The sequence below is a fragment of the Orussus abietinus genome, unplaced genomic scaffold (assembly GCF_000612105.2).
Source record: "Orussus abietinus isolate OABI.00-Male unplaced genomic scaffold, Oabi_2.0 scaffold86, whole genome shotgun sequence".
NCBI classification, from domain to species: domain Eukaryota; kingdom Metazoa; phylum Arthropoda; class Insecta; order Hymenoptera; family Orussidae; genus Orussus; species Orussus abietinus.
Genome location: NW_019394257.1, coordinates 278,211 through 305,817, shown reverse-complemented (window position 1 = coordinate 305,817; position 27,607 = coordinate 278,211). Strand labels below are relative to the sequence as shown.

Here is a 27,607-nt window from a genome sequence, read left to right as displayed (position 1 = left end):
CAGTGCCGCCGCGCAGTGGCGGCCGCGCGAACTGGCGGCCATGCTCTTCCCGGGCGCCGCTCAGCGGCAAGTCAGTAGCGCGCGAGCCGCGTACGAGGATAGTTGTATCGTAGGACTGTGCTTCGCTGGACGGGCCAATCGGTGGCCTACATTAATTCGGCCGTTCCCCTGGACTGGACTGTACCTGGCGAGATGGACCGATCCACTAGGAGCATCCTTACAAGGATAGTCGTTGACTTCCTCTGCGTCTTCATTGGTGAGTCCAATTCCCTCGATAACCTCTCGATCGATCGTTTTCCTGAACCCTGCCGAGCTTATCGGCTCGCTGTTGGTCGTGGGTGGCGGGCAGGTAATAGACGGGAGCGCTGGCAGGTTATCGCGACACCTGCCCCTGAATACGGAACGCCGGAACGCGGAGTGTCAGCTGATCGTACCTGTCAAACTGACAGATGGGCTGCCCACGTGTCGCTGCGTAATTACGTCGCGGGAAATCGTGTCGAGGCGACGCACTTTTTTTTTTTCTAGGATTAATACCTAAGTTTACGGGGTTATTCTCGTATCCTAAATCATGTATAATTGTAAGAAAGAATTATTTCGTTGTTTAGAAAATGAATTAAAGAGTTGTTGACGTTGACTTGAATTAAGAGGATATTTAAATGGGGATGGAAATAAAATTATTTATTTCTTTTATCTTTTTAGCCTGACGGCGAATCGTTCCGCAGGGGTTCTTGTATTGTTTTTTTTTGGTTTAGTCGAGCAATGGTTAGCAAGTAATATGTAGCTGACGGATATGGTATGAGAAGGCTGGCAGGTAATCATGGCACCTGACACCTTACCGAGCCAGGTTAAGAAGGCGTGACAGGTCCCTATCAGCTGATCGCCTCGACTGTCAAACTGACAGTAGCAGGTTGCCTCTGTTAAGAATCCTCTAGGACTGTAATTTCGTGTCGGTATCTCCTTTTTCAAAGGGTTTCCTTCCTTTTCTCCTCTTTTCATTTCCTCGTTATCCCTTCACTCCGGTCGACACGTGGCAATTACGTATAATCATTTTTATCACGGCATGCTTTTATCTCCACTGAGGGTTCCCATTGCCATTTTCTTCCATTTTCAGATCCAAATTTCTTTGGTATAATTTAATAATTTATTTCAGATGGAGAGTGAATTATTCGCTCGGTATTAAATATAGGGATATAATTTTGGGGGGAATTTGCACGATCGATATGTCACGGGGGAAAGAGCAGAAGAGAGAGCTAGTCATTCAGGAAAGTCGGAACACATTCAATGATGATTTCACCTGGGTCATTTCGAAATCGCTAAGGCATTGCTGGATCGCTCTTGCCGAGTGAATTCCTGCAAAGTAAATCAGCAATCCGGACAGCTTAACGGCACCCGGAGGCCCGGACACGGCGAAGCCTGTCGTCGGTGGTTTCTTTAAGTGTAATGGTCCTTTATAACGGCCATTATTGTGTTTACAATGTAATTTATCGCCTCGATGATCCGTACCGAGGTCACCCCCTGCGGGGTCGAGGAAAACCTTTAAATGCCCTTTCTTACTACGGTGATAGCGGGCACGCGACACCGCCCAGCGAGATAGCCTTAATCAAGGACTCCTAGATCCTTCACTACCCTCGATATCGAAAAACGGTTCCGACGAAAGTTCTTCCCTGCAATGCGAGGGACAACTTTCGTTTAAGCCATTTTTCCATACCACGGGTTGTTTCCGAGAAAACCTCGATTTTCCGCGAGAGGGTCTCTACCCCCAACCCCTTCGCACTGCATCTCGATTCCCAGCGATTTCCGCCTTCTGCAGGGTGAGGATTAAAAAATGCCTCAGACAAAACTCCTTCCCGATATCACAGGGAAGAAGTTTTATTTCAGGCATTTCTCGATATCTCGTCGATTTTCGGAGTTGCAAAAATAAATTGAAAAATAGGGGAGTGGGTGACGCTCGAGCTGGTTGTCGGGTAATTTCTCATTGTTCACGGTGAAAAGTGGACATGGCGGGGTCGTTATATTTTTCATACGTCGTTTTACTGTCGCGCAAACATCGTTTGAGGGTACTCTATGTGTAATCTAACATTCGGAACATCTGCACGGTAGATATTGTATATCGTAAACACGGAGGACGATCGATGACGAGGGGCCGCGGAAGTATAGCTCCTCGTATGTTGACCAAACTTTTGTCTGTGTACTCGGTCATACGTTATTAATCGAGCCGTACGTATATCTAGGCCTTGGCTGTATAGATCTACTCCTCTGTATACATTGTCTTGTATGTGGTACATCGTCTTATGTCGACCATGTACAGACCTGATTGCGTATCGACGACCTCGCGGAAATAAATCGTGCATCACCGAGAGGAGTGTATCTCCTCGGCGTACTTTAACCCGTTGTCAATTTTAACTAACTTGTCTTAATGTTAGAAAAATCCACGAAAAAGTTTCCGCTTTCCTCGGGGACAAGGACGATAGGCCATTGATACTTATTGGAGGGACGTTGACATTTTTATCGATTTTTTTTCGCTGTTTTTTTTTTTCGGGGGCATTATTAAGACACGTAGAAATTCCTATTGTCTAGGCGTAACGGGTTAGTCAGTGATATTAATTGCCGCAATTTCTTCTCCTGGAAGTATATGACTCCCGGTACGTAACGCTCGGTTAGATTTTTTACCTCCTTTTTTTTTTCTTTTTTACCGGCGATGACTAACGCTCTCCTTCTCTCTCTCTGATAGCCGCAAACCGCAGAAAGTGGCCGCACGTAATAGATAACGGGTAATTTTTTTCTTTTTTTTTTTCATTCTTCTCAACGTTACAAAAGGAGAAAAATCTATGAAGTGAAATTAATTTCACGGGGGCAATTTAATATCAATTTTTCATCGCCGTTAGGGAGGGATGGAGGGTTCATCGATTAAGTGGGAATAAATTGGGAATAAAATTAATTTCAAGGAGGGATTTAATTTTTATTTCTTTTTTATCATGGAGTTACGCCGGTTTCTGGGTATTTCGAGCTCAATGTAAATGTTAACAGATCGGCCCCTAGAGATTGATAGGACCCTTGGAAGGTTCTTAACTTTACGTCCCATCGCCTCGTGCAATTACGTCGTTCCGGGTGATAAAGCTTACGCACTTCCGGTGCAATTCGAATCCTTGAGAGCATCGCCAATGCTTAGCTTTTGCCGGGACCTTGAAATAATGATTTCCAAGTCCCCTACACCCCTGATATCCTATCTTCTTTTAATTTCAATCCAATTAATGTGTATCCAAACTCCAGGAATAATTGTCAAGTCCTCGCCTAGTCCCTTTCGATTATTATTACCGTATACATTCATGCCATTTAAAATAAATCCAATTAATTTCCTGCAATTCCCCAGATTCAGGTAGTTGCATTCTCGGTCGGAATCTTGAGAAAAATTGTTGCGGTACTCTTTAATAATTATTCCCTTAGTCAATTAGTTTCGTAGAAGAAAAAAAAAATTTTTTTTCCCGAATCGTTGGACGATTCCTTCGATCTCCCTTTTTTTATTTTTTTTTTTTTAGTGTAACTTTTGTTCCGGAAATTATTCAGTTAACTCGCCACGGGTCTCTGGCTCATTGCGGCGGTACTTATTGAGACGGGGAATAACAAAGAGAGGAGAAGATAATAGGAAGAAAGGGAAGGTAACCTCGGAGTTGCGACTTGCAGCCTTGGAAGCGACGAATCTCGTGATAAGGGACGAGGAGGGCCAATTTCGGCGGCGCCGACATAGAAAGGATAATTCGGCTGTCGGTCCGCATAAATTGCCTCCTCGTCGCCGGACAATAATTCACGTCCACGTCCACCGACGGTTCTAAAACCCCGAAGTGTCGGTGACGATACGTGCGACAATTGCGCGGACATTACCGAGCAACGAGAGGTTGCCGCTCGTTACTTCACGCCTCTCCTCGCAACAATGAACGCTCTTTTCAGCCTTAATTCATGTCATTTGTACGGTTAATATCGTTAACAATGTTCTTTGCGGGGATTTCATCCGGAGTGACAAGAATAGAGAGCTTAGAAATCCCCTAGAAAAGATTAACGCGTGTTCTCGTGACACCCCTTGGCTACTAAGAGCGCCCAAGGCGTCCGACGTTTGGTCCAAAATTGCCTGCACGGTCAGGCGAATTTCGCCCTTACGTCGAAATGACTCCGTGTGTCAAGGGGTTAAGGTGAAGTGAGAAAAACGTCGAGGAACTTGATCGACGTCGGTAGAAAAAATTCCCCTAAGTACCTACGTTGGTTTTTATATATCGAGAGCTGGATCTAATTATATCGGGTATTGCAGTAAATGTACTCCAATTGTCGTTTTCCTGTAATAATTGTAAAGAAAGCCAAAAAAAAATCCAGAAATCCTCTGGATTGGACTTTTTTATCTCCCTTTTCCTGATTATCTCTCGTTTGCTCATCTTCTCGCCTTAAAAAGGCCGTAATTCGCTCACGGGGGATTCTTCGGCCGTCTTTGAGTTAACGTCCTCGCATAAATTCCCCTCGGCATAATTCCCGGCAATTTACAAGTAGCCGAGCACGGAGCACAGTGAGAGTACTATGTAGATACGTGAACCATAAACGAGTCAACACAGAAGGCGCGAAAACTCTGATAAAACTGCCCACGTGGCCGCTTATCAGTGTCACTCCACATCCTACGTATCTACCTGTGCAACTTAAGGAAAAAGAAAAAAATGTACATATACAAAGCACGTGTAGGAGGAAGGGAACGCGTGTATACATTTTTTATTTCTTAGTTTATCCGTTAATGAATTGAAAAAAAAAAATGCAACGCAAATTTAGGAAGAGTGAGGCACGTGTACTATATTTTTGTTATTACTTGAAAATTGTTATCTTGGAAATCAGGTAGTTTTTCTTCCTTGTGATGTTGAATAACATTTAAGTGATCGAAACAATTGATCTCGGATTTATAGGGAACTGTTAATTTGATGGCTATTTTTTTTTTTTAATTTTTATTACCAGCGAGATTTTTTTTAGAGTGCATTCCCGATGGTAATGCACGGGTAAAGTGTCTCAGGGTAGGGTGAGTACTATGTTAATACACCCTATGTGCGAGAAAGTGCAGATAATGTGCACCACGTGGCCTCTCAATTACCAACACTTACGACGTGTACCGAGTGTGGACTTTAGATGCTCTTCTCTTCTTTCTTTTTTTTTTTCCTTCTTTTATTCTCCCTCCTTCGTTGCATGCATCGTAATCTATGTACTCGTGTAATTGCAGAGCCGATCGCGGCGAAAGTGTGCCCTCGCATTTGCTTAACAACTCGTGACATAATTAATGATTTATGACAGATTAAAAATACCCTAGGAAGCGTGACGTGTAATTCAGTCGGAGAATTTCTGCCGTATTAGAAGTGATTCTTTTTGAGGCCGGTAATTGCGCTATTATTAAAATTGCGATCATTCATCCGACGACGATGACCGTGCTCCTTTAACATGTCAATTGACCGATCCCATCCCCGCTATTTGATTATTGCATATTGGTTCAGCTCTGTTTAATCCTGACATTAGCATAATTATGTTAACAATCCCTTATGGGAAACCCATCCTTTGCTCTAATTACTTATCAGGGTCCGCCGATTTATTATAGGCGCGCTTTAGATTATAATTGTTGTTAATAATTTTAACGAAGTCACGCGTAATGCTTATCGCCGGTGATATCATTGCCGACTATTTGAAGGCCGACTTGGCGTGGAAACGTTTTTATCCTTTTTTTTTTTCTCTTTTTTATCTCGCGTCCTTCCTCGGGGAAGGAGATTTAAGGATCTTGAAAAATGGTGAGAAAGAGACATAAAGTCAAAATGTCGACGCTCGAAGGTGTTGTCGGTCGTTAAGTGATTAAGGATAAGGACACCTTGCTCATATCAAGAATATGTGCCAAGGATAAGGTTGAAACTCGTTCCATTGTTGGCATTCGTCATACATTTCCGGGCAAGAACGGAATACAGTGCCGATCAGCTGATCGCTCCGGAAGGACTGCGGGAAGAAAAGAAACATTAAAAAAAAAAAACTAAACGCGGTAATTTTGACAGGTGGAAAAATTATGGTACACGCATTACATCTTCGGGAAGGAATATAAAATTGCGCCGATCAGCTGATCGTTTCGGAAGGGGTAGAAAAAAATTAAAATATCATACGCGATTATTTGAACATACGCAAAGGTGTGACAAAATTATGGATAAAGAGCGAATTAAGGGAGCGGGTGACTTGGGTTTGGTCTTGGCGATTGATTTTTGGCAATGCCTCGATTTGACAGTGCCTTGACAATGAGTGTCAATTTTTGACAGCCTGTCAAGGAAGGAAGGCCTTGGCCATTGTCATGTCGGTCGAGTCGGCGGGAAAAAGAGCCTCGTCGGCATAAATAAAGGGTTTACTCCGTCATGGACGATGTGCACTCGAAAGCCTCACCTATCCATCATTGTTACAGGCCATTGTTGCCTTAACAGGAACCCCGTGGGGTTGGCTTAACCAGCGAACGGGTTTCGCGCGTGCATGGAACGCGAATTACCATACCAATGGGAATCGGTAGTTCCGTGGTGGTTCTTCATAGACCGAGAGAGATTCCCAGCTTCTGGAATTGTTGTGCTGTTAAAGTTTCCTTGGAAATATCCTTTATAGGCATTCAGGACCTCTGGATTTATATAAATTCCCGGTGTAAAGATGGGGCATAATCCTGTTGTGTCCATGGAATTTTATTATTTATTTAATGATTTTATTGGTCCGAGAAATTTCCTACTCGTGACATTGCTGGACTGGTAGAAAGTTTCCTTGGAAATATCCTTATAGGCATTCAGGACCTCTGGATTTATATAAATTTCCGGCGTAAAGATGGGGCATAATCCTGTTGTGTCCGTGGAATTTAATTATTTATTTAATGATATTATTGGTCCGAGGAATTTCCTACTCGTGACATTGTTGGGCTGGTAGAAAGTTTCCTTGGAAATATCCTTATAGGCATTCAGGACCTCTGGATTTATATAAATTCCCGGCGTAAAGATGGGGCATGATCCTGTTGTGTCCGTGGAATTTTATTATTTATTTAATGATATTATTGGTCCGAGAAATTTCCTACTCGTGACATTGTTGGGCTGGTAGAAAGTTTCCTTGGAAATATCCTTATAGGCATTCAGGACCTCTTATTCATGTTTCTGGAACGAGAGAAATATTCCTAAATTAATTTCAATGAAATATTTTGTTGCCCTAGAAACTAAGTTTAATTCAACGAATTCATTAATCGAACTTCGCGTTAAATCGATTCCTATCGAGCGGAGAATAATTCGCATTCATGAAATCCCGGAAGTCGATCGTATCTTGAAATATGATTCACCTGGAAATTGTTTGGCGAAGATTTACCATTTTAACGACCACGTGGGATTGCAGTCATTTTATCGCTCCTCGACAGAGAATGTCTATTTACCCGCAAGATCCCTCTTGGCATTGTTTCAATTATTCGCCAGCGACATGTACGACAATGTATAATGTCGGCGTATGACTCGTGTTGCCCCAATAACGTTATCTAAGTCTATTAATACCCTAACCATCCAACACTTAGCAACAATTGCCACCCCTCTGACAATTTCGAAAATGAAATTCAACATTGCAATTGGACGTACAACAATTGCCCCGCCATTTTTTCCCTCACCGAAGAACTCTCGAAATTAGAGCGGACTTTATTCCCGAGTTGTTTAACAATGATCCGAGATAGTTGTGCGACAATTTGCGGTATTTTCCTCGTCTGTTGCACTTTATAATGGCTCTTCACGGGAGAAAATCCCGTAATTGCCGTAATAACAATAGACAGGATGGGCTTGTGTAGCGGAAATTGGCCGACACTTGTCAATGCATCTCGATGTACCGACTCTCACGAGAAAAAGTACGGGAAAAAAAATAATACATGCGAAGAAGGGATAAAACAGGCAATTGTTATTTTTGAAAAATACTAAATGGACCAAGCGACTCGGTGTTGTCATAAAAAAAATTATGAAATGGATAGAGAAGCATTATTTTTCAATGTCGGAAGGATTTCTCGACATTTTTTTTTCGGGGATTACTCTCGACACAGAGGTGTATTTACAGAGGAAACATCTCGCCTGTCGCCGCGTTCAATTTGTTGGGGAAAAAGGGGAACATAGGGGGAGAAAGGATGGGAGTGAAAAATGGGTAAAAAATGTTAAACAATAAAAATGCAACTGCACTCGGTGCACTCGAGACGCGCACCTCGAGTCGCGAGGTATGTATACTCGGGGTACTTCGAATTGTGTACTTTTACCTCCGGTACTCTTATTTGTCGAGCACTTGACACTCCGTTGTCAAGAGATAAATCCTGGGAAAGGAGTAAACCCGAGGGAGTGACTAATCGCGGAGTACGCTTATCTATCGCGAAGTGTTAAGAGCGATAAAATGATTGTTGAGTAACCCAGTTAACACCTGATTAAGGAGTGATTATTCTCACGGAGATGCCACCTCGTGTCTAAACACTTCAGGGACGATGATGCGTTTTTTTTTTTTTTATGAATTCTTAATCATTTACGGCCAGTTTTGTTGGATTTAATTCCTCTGGTTGATCGGGCTCGGAGGCGAGTTTTGACATTTTTGGCAAGACTTGGCATAATTTAACATTTGTTAAGAAAAAATAATGAGTTGACGCGGATCGGGCGGGGGAGGGAGATTCGACTCGTTATGGACTTTGATGGGAGCTAAGTGGAAAATAATGTCGCCGGTAGTTACTCAATAATCGATGCGCAACGCCGACCTAGTCAATGTAGGTTCCGCAAAAAGCTACGGGAAGACACTTGACCGCAAACAATTACCTCTTGTCATTTATTCATTAACGTCGTGCGACACTACTCCGCAAACTCCCATCGACACGATGAGAAGTCCCTCTCTCTCTCTCTAATCGTTTCCCGTCCTCGGGGTAGTTATTAAAAATAAAAATAATAACCCTCACTGGTGTACTTCCCGTTGATCTAATCACTCGATGCAATTATTACGCAGTTTAACGCAACACAGCTTTCCCGGAAAGTGACGATGGCCTCGACGTCATTGTGCGTGGGAAAATATTTATTTCCTTTCCGACATGGGAAAATAATCACTGGGATTCATTATCGATATGCTGCAAGATCTACATTAATATCCAACGAAGAGGGGACTTGATAATTTGTTAATATCATTTTTTTTTATTTATTTATTTTTTTTTCTCTCTTGGACGCATCTGGCGAGTGATGTTTTCATTTAATTTTCCACGCTTTTGCCAGGTTCGCGTGTTTATTTATTTAACTAGCGATATTCCGGATCTCGCGTCGGGGGCCGAAAGCAAACTCGGTAATTCGAAATTGGAGCACCCCGAGAGGTGATTTTGCTCCTCGTTACCGAGACCTCCACCCTGTGGTTTCCAGCCCTCTAGTACCACTAAACACCGAGTGGTCGTCGGTCACCATTACGAAATTACTGTAATTTTATGGGGCACATGGGAAGGGAAGCCCGAAGCTAGGAGAGACCAGTTTGCATAACTTTCGCATACTAACTCGCGGGTTTTCTTTCTTCTTTTTTTCTCTTTTTTTTTTTTGTGCAATTTGTCTTGCCGATACTTTTTCGCCTTTTCTCGGGCTAGACGGTGCTCCGCAATTATCCTCTAATTCTCGTCGGTTCAGCCTGTAAGGAAATTTCAGAAGCCTTCCATAAATCATTAGAAATTACGCTCCGATCATTGACGCTAAGATTTTGCACCGTTTTTTTTTTGTTTTCGGAATTATTTCATTATTTAATAATTATTTTCTCTTGATTGTTTCAGTCGGCTTGTGCGTCCTCGTCTTCTTCCTCTTCGGCAGGCCTAATCAAAGAGGCTTTTTCTGCAACGACGAGTCACTTTATCACCCCTTCCGATCATCGACGGTCACCAGTACGAATCTTTACGTCACCGGCATGATTCTACCTATATGTCTGGTGAGTCATGTCAACTGATTCGAGGATCGCGTCATTCTTGCACCTGAGCTGACGATCTCGCTGGAAATATTTCCACGTAGCCGGGTATAAACATTCTCCGAATGTAAAATCATTTACAAAAATGACCCCCAACCTCTCAGCACTTATCGAGGCGTTCGACCAGTCATCGACGCCCGATTAGCATATAGCGATTGATAACAGAAACATTAGAGCGGTTTTGCAATTATTTATAAAAATTAATGCCAACATATCTGACGCACTGGATATTGAATTTACCACTTTCGAGGGATATTCGCCTTCTGCAACGAGGATGAGATTGCACCGAGGGCTCGTTGCAGTCGTGGGAATCGATTTACAGGCAGGAGAATGCATTCTTCCACGGCCACGTGCGCGAGTCTCTTTTTACCATTTTTAATGTATTTTTAGTATTTTTACTTGGCACTGCGACCGGTCCATTTGTCCCCTTCGGGTTCCTCTTCGGGTGGCACTTTGGGTTCCTCTTCGGCCCCTCTTTAGTGAATACCATCCCGGATACGTTTCTCGAGAGAAATTCGCCTTCTGCTCAAGCCAAGCCGTCAGTTCTCCACCTCTCAGAAGAGGAAGACACCCTGAAGACATCCCTGACGAGTCTATGTTGGACCTACCGAGAACCTCAGCGATGAGGTTTGACAGATGCGTTCTCGTCCTCTCGCGAGTTCTCTTCTTCTTTTTTTTTTTACTTCCTTTTCTTTTTCTTGGGCCTCTCCGTTTCGGTAGAAAATCCTCCACTACGTTGAGATCCTCGACATCTTAAATTTCCCCATTGCAAAATCACTGAATTTTCCATGAAAAGATAAACAAAGTTAGAAGATTAATTCCTGCGAAATAATGGAAAACTTGGAGCGCCCCGTCGAAACTGGACGTTTTTCCGGTGCCTTCTCCGTGGAATTAAATTACCAAAAAATTATCTCGAATGTTTATGAATGTTGCTTTCCTCGTTAATATTTTTTTCCCATTTTTTGCGATTGATTGTGCCATCGTGGAAATTCATTTTCCGTCTCGTTGCGCCGGGTCGCGCCCCGAGGGAATATCTCGAGGATGAAAAATGGCTGGGAATTATTTCATGATTCCTAATTGTTTATTAATAATGCTCGAGGAATTCTCGCGGTGTTCCGCAGTTGTGGGTTAGGTCTTAAGGGAGAAATAAGAGATGGAGAAAGACGTGGACGTTCCGCGGCTCTTGAGCGACATTACAAAGGAACGTCGAGAGGAAAAGGTAGCTCTCTTCTTGTTTCTGCCCCTTTCCTTCCCCCTTGCACCTTGGTGCACTCGGCGACAACTTGAAGGCCGACTTCGACTTGTCGCCACTTGATCCTTTTTCTTTGGATTCTTATCTTTTTCCTTTTTTTACCCCCTTTAAGGCCACCTCCGAAGCTCCTCTTAACCCTTCCGCGGCCGACCCCGCTTTTAGCGCGCTATATTTGCCTTTATGGTTTATATCTTTCATAGACCTGCTTGGTCCGACACTTTGTACAATGTTTGTAGCTCCGAGTATCTCAAGGGGCACGTGTAGTGCGTTAAAATCCCGGGAGATAAGGAGAAAAAATCCCTTATCGAAACTTCTCGGGACCGGGGCGCCACTTGACGCTTGCGCAATCTACATTCAGGATTCCGCAGTAATTACGCATTGCACAGGGAAATGGTACAAACAAAAGTTCTTCCTTACCTTATTACACACATCTTTTGTATGAAACAGTTTTTTCTGACACGTACTCCCGGGACGGAAATCGCGATCTAAGCATCCCTTATCTCCTCCTCTGACCCTCCTCGAGGATCACTCGCATTTCCTGGCGGTATTTAATTATCAAAAAATTATAATTAATTAATGGGGCGCAGATTTCTTGGTCCTTTGATTTTTGGACAGTTTTTAGTTTCGGATAAACCCATTTACCGAGTCCTTCCCCTACCCGATCCTTTTTCGTAAGGATTATTTTGGAGGCTCGAGGAGGTCCTTGGTCTCTGGAGCTCCGGTGCGCAGCAATCGTCTTTCTATGCGGGGAGAACAGGGAGAAACGAGATTTCTCTCTCGAGCACCTGTAAGGAGATAAAAGATAACGTCGGAACTGGGCACGCCTTGAGCCAAGATACAAAGGAAGGGAGAAAGAGAGAGAAAGGAGGAGGGCATTATTACGGCCGAGGGGCGTCTCGCTCCGTAAATCTTTTTCCGGCCTCCTCGGCAATCCTTTTGCAATCCTTCTGCAATTATAAGGGACACTTTTGCGGATGCATCCCCTTAAGCGGTGCACTCAGTGTCGCATGTCATGGGGGGATGTTATGGGGACATCGAGGTGCGCCATTAATTGCTAAGTGCGATACGCGGTTCCCTCTTTGCTCGGAGATCGATCAGAGTTTAGGAGACATTTCGAAGGATTTATGAAATGAATTTTAATGCCTCTTCGGACAATTAAATTATCTACTGACTTTTAAAATGGCAATGGGCGAATGATAGACAATTTTTAAGTTTCTATTAGAAGAGTTCGATTAGAATTGAAGGGCACATCTTATTAAAAATGAGAATAAGACGCATGAGGACGAGTTATGACTTTCTACGGTGCATATGTGAGTGTACCGAGGAATCGCCCTATTATTAGCCCCTGAGTACCTAGGTCTCTCTACCCTAAAACTATGATCTTGGATTTAATGCACGACATAATGCATCGGTACAATAAATTCCCGTACTCGTTGCCGAGCATGGGTTTGAACAGCTGAGATTGCGGCGCCCTATTTTTTGGGGGGAGAAAATTAATATGACGAATATGGGGATTTTCGGGAGGAATTCGGGATGAAAGGGCTTCTAGATGTGTACGAAGTACCTGTTATGGTTGTTTGAACAGGTGGAGAGATTATGGTCTGACGTGCCCTGGCGCCTAAGCTCCTCGGATTTATGGACTTTCCTAAGGAATTCCCTCGACATTTAAATCTACGAGACCTGCAAATGCATTAACAGTTCCACAACCACAGGGGCCAAAAAAGCGACATTTTTCATATCGGAATAAATTGTTCATAAATTTATAGGAATTTTTTTAACGAGGATATTTAAATTTCGACATTTCCCTTTACCAAGAGGAAGAATAAAAATTCTTTGGAGCTGATGTTAAATTACTTCTCGTTGTCCATGGAGGGATATTTAATATTTCGTTACTCCCACTCTATCGGCAATAATTCTTTGGAGCTGAAATTAATGGCACCATTTTTTTTTTTATGTGATGAAAAAGGGATAAATCAAATGAGAAGATTTGAAAACGGTCCAGGCTCGTTTGCTTGGATAGGTTTGAGCAGCAGGTAAGAGCATTATTCCCTGGAGTCGTCCTGCAGGAATTCGGGATCCTCCTCTCTCTTTCCTCCTTCATTTAAGGGAAGGGAAGGTAAAACCCCCCCAAGGGAAGAAGACAACGAAATCCCGACAAAGCGGGCCCAGAGCTCGTTGCATTCTGGCCGTTAACGGGGCCCTATGTGCGATTCCTATTTATGTATACGTTATATATATACTTATTATATGTATACATAAGCGATCCCTTTATACACGGATTTCTTCAACATGTACGCAGGTTTCGTCGGCAGACCAACGCGCGATCCCTTTCATCTCGATCCTCCTCTTTGTCAGCGCCGATCTAAGATCCTTTTTCGGGATGAAACCTTTCCAGAATCGTTCCCGATGCCGATTAATCTTCCTCCGACATTTCGGGAGACGTTCAGGAATCCCCGAAATGGAGCACAGGGGTCGATGCTCCGAAATGCTCGCCTCTTTGTCGGGATAAAGAGCACCTCGGTGAGCCTTCGGGATGTCGAGGGGATTTAACCCTGTGAGATTTCTTTAAACAATATCATTTTTTTTTTCTTCAGTGCTTGTGAGTAAAGGGGAGTTCGAAAAAGAGGTTCCCTTGCTCTAGATGCGAGGAGAAGGTCCTGAGCCTTTGGGAATTATTTCTTAGACACGGTCCTCGATTGACTGGAGATTAATTTTTTTTTTCTTGAGGTTTGATCGATTTTTTTTTTTTCGTAGATTTATTGTTTTCTGACAATTTATCTTCCTTTGGAGATGCATTGTCGTCGATATGTCGGGTTCATCGAGCTCAAGATGTTCTTCAATCGTTCTGTAGGGAGGACAGTAATTGACGGCATTTAGGCCGACGATCAGCTGATCAGCTGATCAGCTGATCGCCCAACCTTCCGGGATAATTTTCTTATTCTCTAACAGGAGCCGGTCCTCCAGGACGACATTCTTACTTCGAACGTATCAAGAAATGACGACTAATGTCAAATTAATAATACTATATTTTAATAAGAGAAGTTTCATCCCAAACACGATAAATATTGAAATTTTCATCGGAGTCCTTTATCTCGCTTCAGATGATCCTGGGTGAGTACGTCCACACGAGGAAATCCGGCGACCAGTCTTCGAGGATTCTTTTTGGGTATTCCATGCCTTCTTGGGCGTGGAAGGCATATACGAAGGTAATTACCTCGCCTATTTTGCATATTTACTTTTCACAAGCACAGGAAGCCCGCAACTCGATTAACCCATGTCGTTAACTTAATTACACGAGTTGGCCTGATTACGTGACCATCGATTAAGATCGCTAGTGGATCTTGGATGACTACACCGAGAAAGAAAAAGAATTTACATCGAACCAGAGAAATACTTTGTTAATCCGAGGAATAATTAATTTGACTCGATATGAACTGGAATAAATTGGACGCAACGTTTCTTCGGAATTGCGACAATTCATTTGGGAGTTAATCTTTTGAATTAAAATAATATTTCTTTGGTTCAAGGAATTTTTTCTTCTTTTCTCAGAGTATGTTACCGTAAAAGTGACGTGAAGCCGGATCGTTATTGAGCCTCGATTAATTGTCGCAATTAATTTTATTTGCAGATCGGCATCTTCGGTTTCGGAGCTGCAACGACGGTGCTTTTTACTGACATTGCGAAGTACACGATCGGAAGGCTGAGGCCGCATTTTATGACGGTTTGTGTACCCAATGTTGATTGCAATTTGCTTGAGAATCAACATCGATACATCGAGGATTTCACCTGTACCTCGAATTTCTCGACGAAGCTGCTGAAGGAAGTCAGGTGAGCGAAATGACTCTGCCTAGAAATTTATTTCTACCCCGAAATGCGACAGGCGTTAAATCTCACGTCTTAGGAATTTTAATGATGCAGGACTCGTGTGAAGAAAAAAAAAAAAGAATTTCAATTTAATCGGTGCAATGAGACAAAGAGAGAGTGGGTGAATAATTGTCGCACTCACGTGCAAGGAATTCCTCTCAGTCAGAGACTGAGAATTCCCTGAATTTCCGGGATTAGTAACATTAACATCGTTAATGAGCGCTTAGAGGAATTACCCTCGTTACCCTTAATTGCCCTAAGAAATTATTCCGAAATTTCGACCGATGAGTAAGAAAAAAAAATTGACATTTTTTCTGGTCTCAAGCTCGTTAAGTGCACTTTCGGTGAATTATTTGCCACGTCGCTGGATAGATTTACGGCGCGTTTCTATTTCCTTTAATCAACCACGGAGTTTTGTACTAATAAACGTGTAGTCGACTCATGAATGTACTCCTGATTGCTCTGAGTAAATTACGGTTATTACTCCGGGCCTTTGGCCTCTCGTCCTCCTCGAATAAGTAGCTTTTATTACTCTCCTCGAATTGAATTCTGTATACCTTGACACATTGTATAAAATGTTAATCGGAAATTGTATCGTGTCCTTTTTGTTGTTCACTTCATTGTTGGACATTTTTAAGAGGCCATATTTAATCGGCCCAATTATTTCTTGTATAATGTTAAATGTTATCCCGGAATATCCTAATTGATTTAAACTGACAAGACTCGATCTCTCTCGTAATTATCCCTCCTGGTAATCACTGCTTACGTATGCAATTTTGCGATCGCTTCTAAACATCCTTAATCGGATTTAATCGGAATGCAAGGGCTCGTAAGACGAGCTTATCAATAAGCACACTCGATAAAAGGAGCGGAAAAGGAAATTGATTTTTTAGAACGGGGCCTGACTTTATTTAACGCCACCTGCGCGGTATAAAATAAAAAATAAATAAAGATAAATGTTTGCCACCTACTTTCGGTCATACAAATCATATAGATATATTTCAAAGGAGCCTTATCAATTTTTAAATATAATTTTTATATGTTATCAGTATTAGTGCGTGGAGGAGAAAATTAGTTATTCATTGTAGGAATGGTTTGAGGGTTTATGGAATTATTTCCGTTGTTTGTTATCATCTAATTGGGACCACGGAGATTTATTTGTCGGAGTTGGTTAGGGTGAGGCCTCGTGATAAAAAGTCGCGCCGAGTTAAAAAAGCCCGTTTGATATTTTCTACGCAGTCGTGGCCCTCTTGTGCAAGAGAGAGGGACAGTTCTATATATAGGGACATTTAAGGAATCGAGTCGATAAAAGTCCACAGAGAATTCATTCATTCGTTATTCGTAGTAACCGAGTCGGAGAGATCGTGCGTGAGATCGAGTTTGCCTCGGTTCGCCATTTTCTTCAACATTTTGCTTCTCTTTTCCCTTTTCGAATTCTCCTTGGCCAGGAAAAAAAAATCGAATTTTTACCTGAAGAGTAGTTACAGGGCAACGATGACATTCTGACAAATTGTTGCGACGATAAAATTTATAATTAATATTTATACGTCATTTTAGAAATTAATGTCGCTCGTGGCGTAATCCCCAAAACAGCTGACGTCGAATCAGCTGTTCGCTTTAGTGCGACGATGAAATTACGATAAATCGTTGTAGATCATTTTTAATATTAATCTCGAGTACCGAGTGACTTCTGAAAAAGCTCGACATGGAGTCTCGCAGCTTGGCTGCGACGATAAAATTTATAATAAATAGTTTGGCGATATTTTCGAAATTAATGTCGTCATTCCCAGAAGAGCTGACGTCGAATCAGCTGTTCGCGGTTTTACCGGGGCAATAAATTGGCGAACTTTCCCAGACCATTACCCGGTGCATTATCACTTACCGTGCTCGTGAGGAGCATTAATAAATCTTCGTGCATCCCTTAGGCTGAGCATTGACCACGGCAATAATGAATCAGCTGACACGTGCCATTCGTTGCAGGTTATCCTTCCCCTCGGGCCACTCGTCGTTCTCCGCCTACACAATGCTCTACGTTGCGGTAAGTTACCTTCAACATTTTCTACCTAAACTACCATACTTGAGTACCTACTCACCGGCATTATTCACAGGTGTAATCAGCGACTCGACTTGAATGTCGCCAAGCCTCATAATCCCCAAGATATTAATTCCCCTGGTCACCGAAACGTCAGACTTCCTCTTGAAAAAAGAAAAAAACGACCCTACAAACAAATTGCACACTAAATAACAATAGAAAATGTTGTCACACATTTGGAACTGGGAATTAATTTTTCATTCATTTTACAGAGGGGTCGTTGAACCTCCGAATTAATTCTTTTGATTTTCTTTTTCTCCCCTAATCTTCTGGTAGGAATTTAATTATTTACCACGACTTGTAAAGATTGTTGTTAACGCTGTTACACCATGGTGTAATAGGCTTAAAGTTAAGTAGGAATGCGTTGCGTAAGTTCTAGCAGGATTTCTCGTTTCTTTTTTTTTTTTTTTCCTTTTTTCATAAACGATGTATTACGAAACGTGTTTATGACAGACGATAGGATCATTTGCAAATCGTGCGAGGAATTGTTGCTAGGCTGGTATGTAGATAATTATCGAATGATTCGCGGTATCGATACATTGTTTCCTCCACGATCTGCGCGAGGCGACGGGTATATCTTTCTTCATATTCTATTTTTATTTAATAATGTGTGTTCAAGCACGGTGATCGGGATTTATCGCGTCGACAAAACACACAACGATATGTCAATGGCTCGCCGTGTAATGACTAGTTGTCAAGCTCGGTGCACCGAGCCCTGCAATTATTTTTTAAATCACCGCCCGATCTGAAAGTCAAATTTTAAATAACATCTCTGGGCCTCGTTTAAATATTTATCACCGAAGGCCCGGGATTTTAAGCGATGTTTATCATAGTCGATTGAAATGAATCTGGCCGAGACGATTTTATTTTCTCATTTGTTTTTTTTTACGTCGCGTCGATAGTTGCTAATCATACGTCCGTGCGTTTCTAAAAATCAGTGACTGTCAGGCTGTTAATTTATATTATTCTCAAAATTAACTGAGGGTGGGGAATATCTTTCCGTTTAAATAGAAATTAATTCTCGATTTTATCCCCTTAACGATTCTTTATTATTCATTTTTATAGCGAGTTTCGCGTTTTTCTTTTTTTTTCCAGCTGTACCTGCAACTGCGCTTCACGTGGGAAGGTAGCAAATTGTTGAAGCACGTATTGCAAATAATTTGTTTATTGATGGCCTGGTTCACGGCGATGTCACGAGTTACTGATTACAAGCATCATTGGAGTGACGTTTTGGCAGGATCTACTCTGGGAGTAGTCGTCGCAGTATTAATGGTAAGTGTGTCATTGACACTGTCAAAAGACAGGATAACGTTCAGTTTTCCTAAAAAGTCAATAAACAAACCGCGTATAAAATTCAATTTACACTTTTAATTCATACATAACCGATAGGAGAAAATGTCGACAGATGATTTCGTCGTCTGGGAATTTTGTTCACAATTTTTTTTATAATGAAAAAAAGGATTTGGTAAATGGTTTCCATAATCGGTTTTATCAATGAACGGGGCGGATGAAAGTGGAAGTACGCTGATTATGAATCACTCGTTACGGCCTATTTTTTTTTCTTTTCCCTTACTCGGCTAATTAAGCGGTCAGATTAAACATAATTGTCGAAAGGCGGATGGGCTTACTTAGAGCTGGAATTAAAATTGCCGTTTAAGATACGAGCTCCGTAATTCCGTAACCCGAGATGAACTTACCCGAGACCGGAATTACTCGATTTCACCCGAGAGTGACCCTTTCGAGGAAGTTTCATACTCTTACGAGAAACAATGCCCTCCGTACTACCGAATTATTTCCACGAAATTATTCGGCACTTTTAAACATTCGAGAGAATTACACGGAATCATTCGACACGTTAGTACAAGTACAGATTTAGTATCTAAGAATTATTCCGATGGAATTAAATTAATTCTTTACACTTTGTAAAAAAAAAAAAAAAAAAAATCATTAGATAGAAAAATTTTTCACTATCATTTACAATTATTTTGAGCAACACACAGATACCTAGAATTAAGCTATGGAATTATTTTTAACAATTTCGAGTATGACATTTCAGGCCTACTGCGTGGCCGACCTATTCAGAGAGAGGAGCCCCTTATCACCAGGTGATAAGCTGCACTCGGGGGATTACGAAGTCGAAGGTGGGACTCAGGTGAATAATGGCACTGCTAATCGCATCTGTTGACCCAATCAGGTCGCATTGTGCTTGTATTAAGGGCTTGAAGTCGCTCTAGAGCCTAGACACGAGAAAATCAACAATTAGACGTCTAATGACGTGTAAATCGCCAGGAGTAATGACAATTCGACTGGCGTCCTGGGACCAGCCAATTCCCAGGGATGACGATTAAAAGATCCAGGATAAACGATCCAGGTCGATCCTGGCTCGGTTTCCCCAGGAATCTGTATATATATATTTATACATAGAGATACATAGATATACATATACGTCGCGATAACCCGAATCGTCGAAGCTCGGCAAAAATGGGCAACTCGATCCTTGCATTTATATACTCACTTGGGTATTTACGGAGTCGACATTCATTATTAAATAAATAAACAAAAAAACAGAAACATCGACTTAAGCCGATGCGAAAGTCTCGTCAGGATCTTGTTTATGAAATTTTTTCTTCTAAACCGGGTACACCGAATCGTTTGACACTTTATAACGTGACTATAAACATTTGTTTATAGACGTTAGAAAATTTTTTTTATACAAATTGAAATTCCTCGCAGGTGAGGACCTTCCTTCTAGCTTCTATATTAATGTTGCAAAGTTTTAGACGATTCGCTACACCCGGTTCGGAGATATCTTTCATAAACAATCGACGACCCGATGCCACTTTCACATTCCCTTAATTTAAATAAACAATCTTTGCCCGTCGTTGCATCTGGGGATTTTATTCTTGAGAATATTTCCTCCTGGAAAGTCTCAGGAATTCTTTTTTATCTTTCCTGATACCGAGCTTCGGTCAAGTTCTTCCGAGATTGTTTATACGATAGTTATTACTATTTAATTAATATCCACGAGGATGCGAGCGTAATCGTAAGATTAGGCTCCTTGACATTCGCGATTTCGAGGTCGATGTCGAATATCGAGGTCGAAATTATGATATTATATTTTTTACCGCAGGGGATTATCAGTTCCTTGTTAACATTGTTTATTTAGGAGATGATAAGGCGTGCCGATTCGCCGATATCGAGATATAAATTGCACGTAGATTCGATAGAGATATTGTTGCCTGGATTTTACCGACGAGGTGCAAACTACTAATTATATATACATATTATATATATACATATTATACATACTAGGAAGTATTCCCGGCGCGGTTATTAAAAATCCCGCCGCTCGAATTACGCCTTAATTATGCCTGGGCATATTTTAATTTAATTCCGGAAAGTTAATGAGTAAACCTTGAAGGTGCGAAGTAAAACGGGTATTTACACAATCACATGTAAATACGCGTTTTCGGCATATGATAAATTAATAGGGTAATTAGCGCGAGGTGATAGCCTGCGAATCTCATTTGCAGAAATTGCGGGAACTCCGTACAGGTTTAACGAGAATTTGCATATTAAAGGTTCCTCTTTTTAATTAATAACATCCTTGGGAAATAAATTCCCCCGTTCTTTTTTTTTTTTCTTTTTTTCTTTATCGGTACACCGAAACGCACTCTCCTATCAGCGAGCTATTATCGCTATTAAATTCCTACGCTTGGTTAACATTTGTTGTTGTTGTTAATTGAATTATAAAGTGCGAGGTAAGGATAGGGAAAATGTCAAGCACTATCCAGGATTCTTAAATGGATTTTTATAGAGCAATAATGTGGTAACCAGACTCCTATATAAGAGAGGATTGACAATAATTGTTTAAGTTCTGGTTAAACAAGGATTAGTTGATAGTACGTGAAAGTATTTATATTTAACTCGCAGGATTAGGTGCTCCATTTTGTCAGTCGACCTCGGGACATTGTTATTAAATTTTCCGCGCGTGTGAAAATATTAATTAGGCTGATTATCGAGAGTATTGTCAGGATAATGGGGACATTTAATCGAAGGAGAGTCAACCGAAGTCTGAAAGACTTTTTTCTCTCCGTTAACAAATTAATTCCTAGCTGCCAATATTCGTTCCACACTGGGAAGAAAAAAAATAAGTTGATAGTTGACTCGAAGAAATATCCATCGCGAGAAGAAAATCCCGAAAAAATGTCTAAATAAATAAAATTAGTTTAAATCAACAGCGTCAATTTTTTTTACGACGAAATAATTGTTCCTTACGATTATACATGTCTCAGGCGACAATGTATATTTGTTTAAGTCAACTAATCTTTTTTTTTTTCGGAGTACAGAATCTCGTCCTTCTGCATTTAAAGGCACCTTAAAGGTATCTTTTTTAATAGGTCCCGTGTAGAAAAAGCCTTAAAGGTATTTTAAAGGGACCTTAAGTATACCTTAAGGGTGCATCAAGCCTCGTCAGTTTGAAGAGGAGACTCGTTCCCCTTTTTTTAATTTTTTAATTTAAAAAATCGAAGACTCCTCGATCGCTTTCGCGAAATCGCACTCTCCTGATATCGCTGGCCAAAGCCGTATTTATTCCATTTAACAATTAATTAATTATATATTTATTCAAGCGTTGTAAACGCTCCTAGGACGGCGATCTCGGCGAATTATTTGCAAAAAGGAATATAAATATGTCTCTTAATAGGGAGTCGAAAAGGAGCAAGAGAACGCATAGTATTCATTATTATAAAGGTTATTAATAATTTATACATGGCGATTTCCTCCGTGGCGTGAAGGAGAAAAATTAATAAATAAAAAGGAAAAAGCCGGCGCCTCTCTTTCCATTCGTGTGTATTCTCGATTTGTTCATACACTGGGAAGAAAAAAGAAAAAAAGAAACTCTCAGTGAACCGGAGAAATATTTTATCTCTCGTACTATCGGTGAAATAATATTAATATAAGTCGAGACGATGGATATTGTTAAACAGAAATACAAGATCCATTATCGCGTGCCGAAAGGGGGTCGTATTTTATTTCTTTTTTTAATTAAGCTTCATGTCTGTTTAATCGCGATTGTCGCAATTGTCGATCCAGGTGCGAGATTTATGCGAAACGTGTACATCGACATGTCTGCTTTGCACGTGGGGATTATCCAATTGTTGTTAAATAAACGGTAAACGCTTGTATTTTTTGGTTTTTCTTTTCATACCGTTAATTTAACTCCACCTTTTTATTTAGGAATAATTAATATTGCGTCTCGACTGCGTCGTTGGCTGGAATAATTCCTGTGAAAGTCTTCTAAATACGTACTGATATACAACTGCGATCGCATAATTAACTAGGGATATAAATAATTAATTTCCCGGGAGTGCCGGTAAGATCGTTTTCGAGTTATTTATTAGGAATTAAAGAGCGAGTACTCTCGGAGGAATCCCTTAGTCTTTGTAAAATAAATACTCTGTCGTCTGTATATTTTACTGTATCTGCTTCGGTAATTTAATCTTCATGTACACGATTCCACGGATTAAAGAAAAAAAAAAAAAGAAGAAGAAAATGTATCAACCCAATATTAATTTAATATAAAATCCCGCAGGGCCTAGGAATTTAATCGTATCAAATAAGATTAAACATCTTACCGCCTGGATTTATTATTCACCATGAATTATTGTTAAAGTGTCCTGGAAGTAATTGTTTCAATTTTTTTTTTAGTTTATAATGAAAACTTTACCAGAGTTCTGGGGCAAGGGGTGGAGGTACTAATTCTCGTTGCTTGCAATTAACGTGGGACGTTGGGGGCTTGGAATGCAATTATTTTCCGGGAAATCGCTTCTTCGATTTACCTGTAATCATACGTTTGATCATTAATGCTTCGATTTTGTCTTGGTTTTTAATTTCAGGGCGAATCGTGCCCGCTAAGGCGTTGCTTGCACATGTATGGCGACATGTCATCACGACCGCCAGAGACGACTTAGTGCACCTTAAATTTAACTCGACCTCCTCATCGTCATTACTGTCCGACTAATTTATTATACGCCTATGGTATTAACACTTCAATAAAACGATCATTCGCTGTCATCAGTCCTTGGTGAAACCTCCCGAAAACTGATCTCTCGAGCACTTCTCGCCCTTCTATCTCCTATTGAAATTGCAGTAATTTCTTATTACCACGCACTGATAAAACATCTAGGGAAATTTACATACATATTTGCACACCTCATAAGGGAAGTTGTACATAGACAATTAAAAAATTAGTTAAATTAGAAGATGTATTAATACACGAGAAATCAGTATCCAAGTTCATGTCACTTGCGATGATTAACACTTGTTTTTATTAACACGCATGGTTAAGTTGTTTCTGTTCGATGGGTTTAGTCATTGGCAATTAAATGTTAGTATGACCAAGTTATACAGATTAATTGGCGTTTAGATATGCACAGTTCGGTTAAACAGTGTCCATAAATATCTCTTTACTATGGTCGGTGCTGTAGGCAGAGAAGTACAGTTTTAAAAAATAAGTACATTTAACATGAGTCACGTAAAAGCGCACATTTAACGTACTTTACAACTCGTCTTTTATGTGCGTTCCAAACTCGCGAACACTGCCCATGAAAAGTGGAATGTTAGTTGGGACGTGTCGAATGGCAAATATGAAAGGATGGTTCACATTGAACTCTTCCGGTTCGTGTATCATTCTTCGCAGTCTCATTTGGACAACTGTAAAAACATGAAACCGATGAATACATTAAAGAGTATGTTAATTAAGAAGTAAGGGATCGGTGGTAATTACCAGAAGCAGCTGCAGCTTCGGAACCATCTTCGTTGACTTCGATGAAAGCTTTCTGGATGACTCTGTTTACTTTTAAAGGAACGTTTGACATGTTGCTGAAGTTTGCATCGTCAGCAAATATTCCTTGCAAACCAATCTACAATATTTCGAGTAAATAGATGTAAGTAGAACTATTAGAATTCTGCGATTGATGAAATTTTTTTCATTTACCTTGCTGAGTACGTCTTTCAGATTCATCGTAGTTTCCATTTTAAATCTGGGCAAGCGTAATGCGATCTTCTCCGATGAAAGTAAACCTTTCGATAAGGCGTTCCATTCGAAACTCTTTTCCAGTGATCGTAATCCCTCCACTTCATTTGGCAAAATGATCACCATGCTTAAACTCTGATTCTGTAAATTATAATTTAAATAAATAATGACATATGGATCTGTATTAATAAATTATGAAATTAGAATATTTACAAAGTATGGAATTTCAACGAATTTGGCGTTTAATTCTGGTAGATCGCCGTGTTTAAATGCAAACGACTTTTCCATGGTAGGTATGTGAACTTTCTTATCACGAGCGATATAAAATTCCCTGTTTTTTGTAAGTGCAGGGTCAAACTTTTGAGCCCATGGTCCTTTAAAATAGATTGCATTTATCAGGACCACTCGAGTGTCTTCACTAATGTCAACTGTAAACGTAAAATATTATTAATATCATTCACTCTCTTCATGGTGAATCAAAAGTTTAAATTTTTAAACAGAAATAATAATTACCAGGCAAAATGACATTGCTAATCTTCTTGTTCGTATTCTCCTCAATCCACCGATTTATTTCTGTAGCCGCAGCTACTTTATTTTCAAAATCAACAGTCGGAATGGTGGAATTGTAATACTTTAAGCTATGCTCTTGGAATTCTTGAAATAATTCGAAACCTTCATGAATGTAGACAGTATTAGCCAAGCTAAGCTCCACTTGATCGAGTGCCTGAGATAAATATATATTCATTATTTAATGCTTAATATTACCAATATATGGAATATTGAGCATTCTTACATTTAGTGTGACGAGCAGTTCTTTAAATCCTTCGTGACTTGCTTGCTGCCGTTTGGAAAATTTAAGGCCAATGTTTAGTTCTTCCGCGGTCGAGCCACCAGCTCCACGAGAGAGTAAAGCCAGAACAATGTGAGCGCTCAATGGAGAACTGATCAGATTTCCCTCGACATTTGACGCCAAAGCCTAGACAACGTTCCAGCATTATGCTTTTGACATATTAAGACAGATACACATGAACATACTTTATAAAAGGCGCTTGCAAATTCGCTGCACGCGATCGATAGTTCCCCCTCATTAGCGTAACTCATGACAACAGATTTCAAATGTGCGAGTTGCAGCAGAAAGACAATTGACTTGGCCCAAAAAGCTGGAAACAAAAAGAAAGAAAGTACGTCACTGATATCGAGGTACAGATTTATAAAAAAAGGAACTCTTAAGAACTATTAATTAATTGACAATTTCACCTGTCTTCATTTTAAGAATTGTGAATTCACTCGAATTTCTATTCACAGTGAAATAATTCCACACAAGTCATCGATGAAGTTAACAAACCAAATACATGAATAATTTCCGTTGACCCCCATCAACTAAGTTTATTTTACACATGGAACTGTATTATAAGCTTATCTTATCAGTGTCCTCGCATTAATCCGGTGAAATAATTCCCGGCTAAAAATAGAGCTCGCCAGCGCATCTTTCTAGGTTAGGTTACCGACGTGGCGAAAAAAAAAGCACCTGTCAACAAGTGTCCAGAAGACACGAGGGGCTGAATAAGCTTTTTTAAATATAAAATCACTTACGTAGAGACACTATATCCAATCCAACCTGTTGCATTCAGACGCTGAGCTTGGAGAATTGAATAACGCCAATTATGATCCTAACCCATTTATATACCTCCGTTGACTCAGAGTAACTGGAATTCTCAGGCCGTAGAAGGAGAAACTGCGGCCTGGAATAATCAATACATAATTTAAAATACGTGACATGATAAAAGACAGAAAATATCAAACATAAAATTCACTATACTTCTCGCTGTTACGTACTACCACCTGACTGTTTAAAAAAATTCGACAAATTGTTTGAAAACGTCTACAAATAATTGACGTGTACAGTTTTCAGTTGGTAGTGTCGCCTCCAGCGCGGCTAGGAGGCTCCGAGAAATTCCGAGGGATGGCACCACGGTTCAAGTAAAAAATTCTAACGTCTAACGAAACTTCTTAAATCGATAGGAAACAGAGTTGAGTTGGGAGATTGCTCACGGGCAGGGTCGCGAGATCGCATTCTGTGCTGCCCTCTGGTTTCGTACGTCAGCTTCCACCATTTTTTTCCCCCAAGGGTGGCTTACCTACGCTTACCGACACTGCTTGCTTTTGATGATAAGGGAAGAGCACTCTTGGTTATTTAAATTACGGGAAGGTGAACAATTTCATTTTAATTAAATTCTACTTCACAGCTAGTTCGCGAATCGGTGTCATCCCATAAGGATGACACCGATTCCCCAGGTCCCGCCACGAGGAGGCCGCTGTGATCGGGACCCGCCTAAGCATAGGCACCTGGTTCCGTTGAGTTCCCAGCGTCCCAGGAACTCGCAGAACCAGGATTTCATAACCCATACGCATCCGTCCATACAACGCTCGCCGCAAACTACAGGGTAAGTCGTAGAGTACATTGCCAGTTAGCATTGAATTGCGGATATAATTTACCGGAAGGGTATACTACTTCTACCGCGAACAATCCAGCAGCTTCCACCGTCACCGACGACTAACCCGGCTCGGCTGTCGGCCCGCGAATACGAGTTTCAGTCGGCGGGCTTGTCCCGGCTTACAGCAGGCAGAGCCCCCGCGGGATGCCGCCAGAGCGAAACAACGTATCGCGCAACCGACAACCTGAGCCAGGTAGCCTTGCACGCCGTAGCTTAGCTACGACGTACTAGGTGCCGACGGAAGCTGCCGGATACACTAAAGATACGGCAATGCCGTACCTGCAAAAATTTACTTCGGTTAGCACACAAATCCGAAATTACAAGCTGCATGGAAAGGTACTCAACAACGCCCTGTCCGCAATTTACAATTTCGCACGCACGCAATGAGTGCTTCCACTTTAAACTACGTTAAGCTACTGTCATACAAAAAAAAAAAAAAAACGTTAAGTGGAATCACTCGCGCAGCTATTTGCGGACCGGGGGTTTCCAACTATCGTTGGAAACCACCGATCCCCCAGGCTCACCACGTGGAGGTTGCTGCGCACCGAAGCCCTTCACAAACATAATAAATTAAGTTAAATATATTAAGAAAGGGAACGGTAGAGAGGGGGGGGATGTCTCCCATAAGGCCCGGTTTCACAACCCAAGTTAACCGAAGTTTGATTTTTAACCGTTAGGTTAAAGCGTAGGTTAAAACTGGGGTTAACCGTTAGATTTAACCGTAGGTTAAAACTGGGGTTAACCGTTAGATTTAACCGTAGGTTAAAACTGGGGTTAAACCAGTTACGGTACAAGCAGGTAACCCGATGCTTACCCTTCGGAAGACCAAAGGGTACTGATGCTCCGAGCGCGCGCTCGGCCTTATATAG

The 27,607-nt window shown here is 41.1% G+C and overlaps 2 protein-coding genes across 4 annotated transcripts; one reads left to right on the top strand and one right to left on the bottom strand.

Moving 5' to 3' along the window:
* Positions 1-86: 86 nt before the first annotated feature.
* LOC105694956 (putative phosphatidate phosphatase) lies at positions 87-23,232 on the top strand. The gene is made up of 8 exons (XM_012416121.2): positions 87-256; positions 9,812-9,963; positions 14,353-14,457; positions 14,880-15,079; positions 17,096-17,153; positions 18,303-18,479; positions 19,264-19,359; positions 23,105-23,232. The coding sequence occupies exons 1-8, from the start codon at positions 193-195 to the stop codon at positions 23,177-23,179; spliced, it is 927 nt and encodes a 308-aa protein (XP_012271544.1). The 5' UTR covers positions 87-192; the 3' UTR covers positions 23,180-23,232.
* Positions 22,764-26,133, bottom strand: LOC105694954 (antichymotrypsin-2). Of its 3 annotated transcripts, none has more exons than XM_012416116.2 (10): positions 26,063-26,133; positions 25,837-25,985; positions 25,279-25,403; positions 25,037-25,219; positions 24,757-24,967; positions 24,457-24,671; positions 24,205-24,384; positions 23,995-24,130; positions 23,766-23,921; positions 22,764-23,047 (listed from the first exon to the last, which is right to left on the bottom strand). In XM_012416116.2, the coding sequence occupies exons 2-9, from the start codon at positions 25,868-25,870 to the stop codon at positions 23,767-23,769; spliced, it is 1,239 nt and encodes a 412-aa protein (XP_012271539.1). In that variant the 5' UTR covers positions 25,871-25,985; positions 26,063-26,133; the 3' UTR covers positions 22,764-23,047; position 23,766. The 3 variants fall into 3 exon arrangements, with proteins under 3 accessions (XP_012271539.1, XP_012271540.1, XP_012271541.1); XM_012416117.2 differs by lacking the exon at positions 22,764-23,047 and adding an exon at positions 23,069-23,689; XM_012416118.2 differs by lacking the exon at positions 22,764-23,047 and adding an exon at positions 25,501-25,771 and having other exon boundaries at positions 23,069-23,921; positions 25,862-25,985.
* Positions 26,134-27,607: the final 1,474 nt, after the last annotated feature.

Excerpts from the sequence above, each read along its gene's own strand:
- LOC105694954 (XM_012416116.2), bottom strand. The coding sequence starts at position 25,870 with ATGCAACAGGTTGGATTGGATATAGTGTCTCTAC. Across the intron at positions 24,385-24,456 it reads TCGTTGAAATTCCATACTTT|AATCAGAGTTTAAGCATGGT; the intron begins GTAAATATTCTA and ends TATAATTTACAG. Across the intron at positions 23,922-23,994 it reads CGAAGCTGCAGCTGCTTCTG|TTGTCCAAATGAGACTGCGA; the intron begins GTAATTACCACC and ends ATGTTTTTACAG.
- LOC105694956 (XM_012416121.2), top strand. The coding sequence starts at position 193 with ATGGACCGATCCACTAGGAGCATCCTTACAAGGATAGTCGTTGACTTC. Across the intron at positions 9,964-14,352 it reads TGATTCTACCTATATGTCTG|ATGATCCTGGGTGAGTACGT; the intron begins GTGAGTCATGTC and ends ATCTCGCTTCAG. Across the intron at positions 17,154-18,302 it reads ACACAATGCTCTACGTTGCG|CTGTACCTGCAACTGCGCTT; the intron begins GTAAGTTACCTT and ends TTTTTTTTCCAG.